General features: G+C 35.0%; 1 protein-coding gene across 1 annotated transcript; it reads left to right on the plus strand.

The window, feature by feature from the left end:
- The first annotated feature begins 1,425 nt into the window (after positions 1 to 1,425).
- LOC124383115 (B- and T-lymphocyte attenuator-like) lies at positions 1,426 to 4,806 on the plus strand. The gene is made up of 5 exons (XM_046845502.1): positions 1,426 to 1,637; positions 2,792 to 3,124; positions 3,208 to 3,360; positions 3,455 to 3,486; positions 3,570 to 4,806. The coding sequence occupies exons 1-5, from the start codon at positions 1,562 to 1,564 to the stop codon at positions 3,870 to 3,872; spliced, it is 897 nt and encodes a 298-aa protein (XP_046701458.1). The 5' UTR covers positions 1,426 to 1,561; the 3' UTR covers positions 3,873 to 4,806.
- Positions 4,807 to 8,733: the final 3,927 nt, after the last annotated feature.

Consider the following 8,733-nt stretch of genomic DNA (forward strand, 5'->3'; position numbering starts at 1 on the left):
TGCGTTTAGAACCATTGCAAAGTAGTAAGTAAAATTACTACATACATTCCTCAGTGAGAGTATTGGAACAGAAAGCCAGTTGGCACAGATTTCTTGACAACCTGCCTAAGATGTTGCCTTCTTCACTTGTTTGAGCACCATAGGGGAGAGTGGGGTAAGATGGGCCAGTTTTTACTTAAAGAGTAAGATAAGGGAAAATAAAAGCAGAAGTGAACTTAATTTTAATATGTTTCCTGTTAATTCAAATTATTAGAATGCATATACAGTATGCAGACAAAGTATTCTAAAAATATAACTTCTTATAAAAAAGTGTACCTGTGGCTCAATTCACCCCAAATTAGGGGTAAGTTGATCCAATTCACGGGGTAAATTGCAGAGTCTGGGGTTTATCCATCAAATCGATGTGAAAATTTTAAGATAATTTACCTATTTTAAAAACTAACTTAAGGGTAACTTTTCCTTTTACTATTAACCACATTTCTTTTCTTTCAAAAAGCAAACTCAAAAAAGCAGAACATGGTTTCATTTCTTTAGACTCTTGAGTCTTTCATTGCATTAGTCTAATTGACTAATTTTAGGCACCTCTCCCTTGTCACAGTACATTTTATTATTTTGGCTTTAGAATACAAAGACAAATACAAGACAAAAGATGTTTTAATCAGCTTTAAACAATAAATATATATATTTTTAAATCTCAAACCCGATTGTCTTTAGTGTATAGCACTAACAATGAAAATACTTACCGTATTTTTCGGACTATAAGCCGCTACTTTTTTCCCACGTTTTAAACCCCGCGGCTTAAACATCTAATATATGGTTTATTTCTGGGTCTCCGCCCCCCAAAAAAAAGGAAAAAAAAAACTTAGAACTTACAGTATTCACACCACAAACATTAAATGATTGCTTAACCCCGGAACAACTTCCACATCTCCTAATTATAAATTCACATTAATCAAAGTGTTTCAAATTTCAATTTTTAAAGCCACATATCCTGCCTCAGACTGGATGTGGTGAGGAACACCGGCCGAGCAGCAGAGCTTCTGTAGTGTGATTTCAAGCCTGTAATGCTCGTTGTCCTTGTTTTGAAACGAAGAACAGAATCAATCAGGTAACTGCTTCAATGTGCAATAATGCAATAGTGTGTATATACTGTAAATGTGCAATACACATTAAGTAGTGATACAATTAAAATCTAGTATAGCTTCTCTGCTCCACTGAAAATAAGGACTCGGTATGAGATAGGATTTAGCAAAGATGAACAACTCTGACCTTGAAAAATGGGTGAAATCAAAGAGATAAACATTTTAGCAGTGCAATGCATGCTTGATGAAATAACGTGGAGGATGTGAAGCGGAACTGACGGTGAGTGTATGTAAGAAGAAGGAAATGTAAACCACATGTGTGTGTCTGTATGTGACACAGAGGGAGGCACAGAGAGTGAAAACAGGAGAATGTGTAGGCTGTCCTTAATGTTCACTAAGTGACTTTAGACTAAAGACATTCAAATGAAACATCCTTTTTAATAAGCACATTTTTAATAGCAGTTTATGATTTCTTTGCCATGGCTAGACCACATCACGTTTATACAAGCAGCAGACTTGTTGTTTTTGTTCTCGTCCTACTTGTAGATGCACAAGGTAAGTCAAATGTGTTTTGTTCAGCTGTTGTTGGCATCATGGCACCATAGACATTAATTCAGTAGATTAGTTTACGCTGTTGAAAATCCTGATGTTTGTCCATGTAAAGATGTTGTAATTGGTGATATTAGTCCCAGATCATTCAACTGTTTATTTTGTGTTTATTTATCACAGTGGTTTAGTTTTTTCAGCATGGCCTGGAGGGAAAAATATTACTTAAAACATTTGTGTACACATGGGCCACACATTTTTTGAGACAAATGTTTGGCAAAGTCAAACATGATGTATGAAAGTAGAGACGAAGAGACAAAAAGTGTAGGCCCAGCTTTCTCTGTTAATTCAGGGCATGGAATTTCCACATGGCTAACAAAATCAACTGTAGAATAATGAACCAAAATATCAAAATAATAATTGTAATAATAATAATAACAATAATAATAAGTCAGTCTATCTATCTATCTATCTATCTATCTATCTATCTATCTATCTATCTATCTATCTCTCTCTCTCTCTCTCTCTCTCTCTCTCTCTCTCTCTTACTTGCTCTTTGCAGTGGAAATTAGAAGAATCACTATTTTGTTTTTGGAAAGTCTGGATCGATTGAAATAGCTTTTTGCCAAGATACGAATCTAAGATGTAGCTGGTAATTATATAAATATACCCAATTTAAAAGTTTTGGGTCCAAATCAAGATGTCTGGATGAACACATATTCTGAGCTGGTGCGTCTGTATGCTTGTATACACGTATAAAATACAGAACTGAACAAGTCCTAGGTGTGAGACTTGCATCTGTTAATTGAAGCATTTTAGGTAGATTTTAAATCTTACTTACAGAATTAAATAATAATTATTAAAATTATTCAGGAGTTAATTGTGGTTTCGCTTATTGACTGAATTTCACGACATACTTAAAACTGACCGTGTTCAGGATCAGCTGAAGCATGCACATTTTTTCAGTAAAAAACCTCAGAAAATACCATTTTGTTCAGCACCCCACATGACTGCTAGACTTTCAGTTTTTTATCTTCCTCTACTTAAAAAAAAAACAAGAGGTACAAAAATCAATAAATATTTGGTTTGTTTCAACATGCAGTGATTTTATGATTATTCAGTGGTCTTTCAAGGCTAATTCTACTTCTTTCTGCTTCTTGTAGATCCTGTTGATTCATGTGTCTCTAACATCAACCTTCGGAAGAACACTGTGTATGTGGTCTCCAGTGGAAGCATGTTAAACATCTCCTGCCCAGTGTCATACTGTAAAGACGTTCCTACTGTAAAATGGATTAAAATTGATCATACAAACAACTTTATAGCGATCAGTGAAACAAATCAAATAACAATAACTCAAATACAAAAAGTGCCTAAGACCATTATTTCATATTTGAGCATCAGGAACATATCAACAAATGAACAAGGCTTTTACAGATGTATGATTTCTTACTCAAACTTTTCATCAGAAAGCCACAACATTATCGTCAATGTTTCAGGTAAGACCTGCAGCTCTGAAATATTGATGAAGGTCATATTACTGAGAATACAGTGTGAGCTAAAAATAACTGTCTTTTTTCAGATTCCATGAATCACACCAATGAAAATGTAACGAAAGCTGGTATTGGTGTGCAGGCATCATACATCAGCTGGTTTCTGTACGTCTTCATCTGTGTAGGAATTCTCAGCCTGGTCATGGTCGTGATGTTGTCCTCTCTCCTGTGCATCAATCAATGTGAGTGTTGTAACTATGATTGTTTTTTATATGTAGTCTAAATTTGACTATTGTATATCTATTAATATGTAAACCCATAATTTTTCCTTATCAGGTTCAAGAAAATCTAACAGCCACAGACAAAATGTAAGTTTCCTAAACACACATGAAAATTTCCCACTTTTTACAACCCTTAAACGGTTAAAAAGAAATCTTTCTTTCTTCAATAGAATGCAATGGTTTGTCCTAAACCATTGTCTTCCACCACATCTGGAAAGTCCCAGGAACTTCCAGATGAGCAGAATAACATCTATGATGAGTCTACAGATGATTCACGCTCACGGCTGGACTCTCTATGTGCAAGCAACGATCAGGAATACACAAGAGATATGAGGAATGGAAGCAAGAGTAATGATGTATTACGGGATATTGTGTATGCCACTCTTCAACACCCCGCACCCAGGGAAGTGTCTGCGGTCCGGCACGTATCAACAGAGCAGCTGGTGGAGTACGCGTCCATCCGGATCGCCTAACATCTCGGGAACATTTTGGGAGCATTTCGGGATTTCTGTGAGCAGAGCAGTGCAGACTGAACAGTCAGTTTAGAGTCTTGCAAAAGTAAGAGAAAGTAAGATTTTCAAGGACCCCTATTTGATGACAGCATGTCTTAATATTAATATTATTTAATATTAATATTTCATATCATGGTACATGCATATGTAAAGTTATTCTGCACATAAACGGAGATTCTACTTGTTCTGATGCAGATTTAAAACCAAGTTTATCATTTTAAGTTAAAATTCACGTAAACAAAATAAAATAATAAATAAATAAAAAATCCCAGTTTACAATTTTTGGTTAACAGAACATAAAAACAACCCTATGAGAATCTTTGTATAGGTTCAATAAACCTTCACAGCAGTTTGGGATGGTTAGTTAATGGTTAATAAAAAAATCTACAGAGAATGCTCCCAGAACATTTATACTTCTAGGTTTGCTTGGACCATACTCGCTGGTGCTCACTGAAATTACCAATCTGTCATTTTAAAAAAAGCAACACATCATGAATATACTTTGGTGAACACTTGGACTCTACTTTAAGAGGCATGGATTTAGAAAACAGCCACTTTCTGCTCTAAAAATATTTTATTTTATTAAATGTAATTTATATTTTCTTAGTGATATTCAGGAACTGGATTCTAGTTTGTTTATTGCAGTAATGCAATGTGTGATTTATACAACGTCTGTACAGTATTTGGGAAATATATAAGTGATTTAATGATCGGTATTCTCTTTAGCACATCTATTTCATGTTTGAAATGTAAAGTTTTTAAGTATAATTTTTTAGCATTTCATTTCAGAAATTCTGAAAAACAGAGGTATTTTGTGAGTTGGCTCCCTCAACTGATAAAATATTCTGGGGGCCTACTTTCCTGATATACTAAAATAAAATGATTTATTATTGTACATACTTTACATGGACAAATGTTTGTGGACACCTGACCATAAGATTCATATGTGCTTTTTTAATATTCCATTCCACATTTGGTCCCAATTTGCTGCTGGATTAACCTTCGCTCTTCTAGGAAGATGTTCCACTAGATTTTGGAGTGTTTTGTAAAGATTTGTGGTCATTCAGCCACACGACTTATAGTAAAATCAGGTACTGATGTAGGTGAGGTGTAAGGCATGGGGTGCAGTTAGCCTTCCAGAGTATCAATTAAAATTGAGGTGTTCAATAGGGTTATCGTCAGAACTCTATAGAAGGTCACTGAAGATCTTCCATTCTTAGACATGTAAAGCATATCTTCACTGAGCTGAGGTAAAAGAGAAGATTTTATAGTACCGCATTCACAGATATCTTATACAACTGTGTGTCTCCTAATGTGTGGTAAAAGTTTGAGGGTTTGTATATGTTCTTATATGGGTTTCACATTTGGCTGGAAAACAATACAAACGAACTAATAAATAAATGATAATAAATTATTATTATTATTTAATATTAATACTTAATATAAAAAAATATATATATATTATAAACTTTAAAAAGATGTATTTAAATAATATGAATAACATAAATAACCTTTTAATGACTCATTGTTGCATGAGATGTTAACATAGCTATTTTTTTTCATTTCACGTATTTTCAAGTATTATGAAAAAAAGTTGTAATAATTTGTCATAAATAGTAAGGATTCAGAATATCGCTGTTTATATAACACTGAGGTTTGAGGTTTTACTGATGTTAAATATCAGAATCATCGCATAGGTTGTTGTAAAAGACACTTCATCACAATATTAATAAGAACCTGGTGTTTTCACATTTTCATTTTTGTTCCTGTGAATCTATGTCTACTGAAAACTAAAAATCCTAGTTTGGCTACATGGAGTGAAACCTGATATGGTCTAGTAGCCTTTCTGTATGAAAGTTCAGCATACTGTGAGATTTGAGATTCTTCCTGTGTCTACCCCGACCTTTCGCATCAACAAGGCAGCTGTAGAACTGCAGCTTGTAAGATTTATCTATCTTGTCAATCTTTTCTTTTTTTACACCAAAACTTGGTTATGGTCAAAGTTACTAAGATCACACTTTTCTACGTGATGTAATTGTTCCCCATGAAGCATTTGACCTGTATCTGTGCCGCTGCCACATGCTTAGCTGACTGCATGATTTTGTTAGGAGAGAGTAAAGTTATTGCCCTTATTGTTATAAGAATATCAGTGGTATATAATGACACCCTAATGAAAATCACTCGCCATGCGATTCAACACGAGGAATGTATCCTCCATCAGCTCTGAGTCTTTTGTGTTCATGTGACTCAATGGAAACTTTGAGTAGTGTCACCTGTTCTATTTTTAGTCACTGGAGTCGGAGGTCTTACATACTATAAGCCCCTTTATTGGTTTTGGACAACTCTGTGCTCATTTTTGCACACAAAGAAAGTAAAACAAAAGCGGTTGTTTGTACATCACACCGAATGTTCACAAACGCTCAGAAATTTTATACTCAATGTAAAATTGTTTAGTATCTGTAAATATTATATATATTATATATATTTATATATATATATAGTACAGACCAAAAGTTTGGACACACCTTCTCATTCAAAGAGTTTTCTTTATTTTCATGACTATGAAAATTGTAGAGTCACACTGAAGGCATCAAGGGCTATTTGACCAAGAAGGAGAGTGATGGGGTGCTGCGCCAGATGACCTGGCCTCCATAGTCACCGGACCTGAACCCAGTCGAGATGGTTTAGGGGTGAGCTGGACCGCAGAGTGAAGGAAAAAGGGCCAACAAGTGCCAAGCATCTCTCGGGGAACTTCTTCAAGACTATTGGAAGACCATTTAAGGTGACTACCTCTTGAAGCTCATCAAGAGAATGCCAAGAGTGTGCAAAGCAGTAATCAAAGCAAAAGGTGGCTACTGTGAAGAACCTAGAATATGACATTTTTCAGTTGTTTCACACTTTTTTGTTATGTATATAATTCCACACGTGTTAATTCATAGTTTTGATGCCTTCAGTGTGAATCTACAATTTTCATAGTCATGAAAATAAAGAAAACTCTTTGAATGAGAAGGTGTGCCAAACTTTTGGTCTGTACTGTATATATATATATATATATATATATATATATATATATATATATATATATATATATATATAAAAGAAAGTTCATAGCTTCAGGATATGAAAATACAGTGGAAACTGAAACTTTTTTGTCATAAATGTGCAAATTCCACAGTTGGAAAGAAAGAGATCTGGTGTCTCATCTACAGTTTAAAGTGGAGGGACATGCAGTAATGAAAACTGAGAGTCTGTGGTGAAAAAGGTTTTATAAAAGCTATGCCTGGACAACCGTCACTGCATTTACAGTGGAATATTCCATTTTCAGCTCAGAAAAGGTTAACCACCATGACAACCTAGGGTTAGGGTTACTGATTTTTTCTGTTCATGTTTCTGTTGTTCATAAGCATTTTACCTTTCACTCACATTATAGATCATCAAACTAAAAATAAACACACACACACACACACACACACAATCATCTCTGTGTGTGTGTGTGTGTGTGTGTGTGTGTGTGTGTGTTGTGTGTGTGTTTGTGTGTGTATATATATTTTTTCATTATTTATAATTTTTTTTTCTTTATCAATAAAGACCAAATAAAAGCAAATTTTTTTGAAGCAGGTTTTTTATGAGCAATGTCTTAACCACAGTGAGGGTATTAGCAAGGAGTACACAGTGCATTCATAAAGTATTCAGACTCTCTTTGCTTTTTTTTTTAATTTTGTTATGTTGAACCCTAATACAACATTAATTCAAATTGACTCAGTACTCAATAACAAATTGAAAACATAATTTTAGAAATGTCAACATTTTTTACATTAAAAAAAACCTTAAATATCAAATATACATAAGTTCCCAGTCCCTTTGCAACAACACTTGAAATCTCAGGTGATCATCGTTTTTCTTGATCATTGCTGAGATGTTTCTACATCTTAAAGGTTTATTGATTAGACATAATTTGGAAAGGCACACACTTCTCTATTGAAGGTCTCACAGCTGACAATGCATAACAGAGCAAATGAGGTCAAAAGAGCTTAGAGACAGAATTGTTGCAAGGCACAGATCTGGTAAAGGATACAAAAAAAATGATTTCCAAGAGCACAGTGGCCTACATAAATCATAAATGGAATAAGTGTGGCACAACCAGGACTTTTCATATGTGGAGATGGTACAAAGTTCATAAAGGACAACCATCAATGCAGCACTACTCCAATTTAGACTTTATAGCAAAGAAGTTATGGAAGTGTCTCCAAAACCCATGGAAGCATGCTTAGGGTTTTTAGACTGTGTGGAATAAGATTCTTTAGTCTGAGGAAACCAAGAGTGAACTGTTTCTGCCTCAATTCTAAACGTTATGTCCAGGCACCACTAATAACTTGCCAATAAACATCAGAAAGTGAAGCATGATGGTGGCACCATTATGCTGTATGAGTGTTTTTCTGCAGCGGGAACTGGGAATTTGGTCAGAGTTGAGAAAAAGCTGAATGGAGCAAAGTACAGAGATATCCTCAATTCAAACCTGTTCCAGACTGGGCTGAAGATTTACCTTCCTACATGACAACGACCATTAGCACCCAGCCAAGACAATGCAGGAGTGGCTTAGGGACAAATCTGTGAGTGTATTAGAGTGGCCCAGCCTGAGCCCTTTCTTGAACCATATTGAACATCTCTGGAGAGACCTCAAAGTGACTGTACACCAATGATTCCTATCCAAACTGATCCAGTTTAAGAGGATTTGCCATGAAGAATGGCAGAAAATCCCTCAAAGCAGGTGTGCAAAGCTTGTTGCTTCATACCCAAAAAGACTAGAGGCTGTAATTGCTGA

Source organism: Silurus meridionalis, chromosome 3 (genome assembly GCF_014805685.1).
Source record: "Silurus meridionalis isolate SWU-2019-XX chromosome 3, ASM1480568v1, whole genome shotgun sequence".
NCBI classification, from domain to species: domain Eukaryota; kingdom Metazoa; phylum Chordata; class Actinopteri; order Siluriformes; family Siluridae; genus Silurus; species Silurus meridionalis.

Bases quoted from the DNA above. Each gene is read 5' to 3' on its own strand.
- LOC124383115 (XM_046845502.1), top strand. From the start codon at position 1,562: ATGGCTAGACCACATCACGTTTATACAAGCAGCAGACTTGTTGTTTTT. The intron at 1,638-2,791 runs GTAAGTCAAATG...TGCTTCTTGTAG, and splicing joins CCTACTTGTAGATGCACAAG to ATCCTGTTGATTCATGTGTC. The intron at 3,125-3,207 runs GTAAGACCTGCA...GTCTTTTTTCAG, and splicing joins CATTATCGTCAATGTTTCAG to ATTCCATGAATCACACCAAT.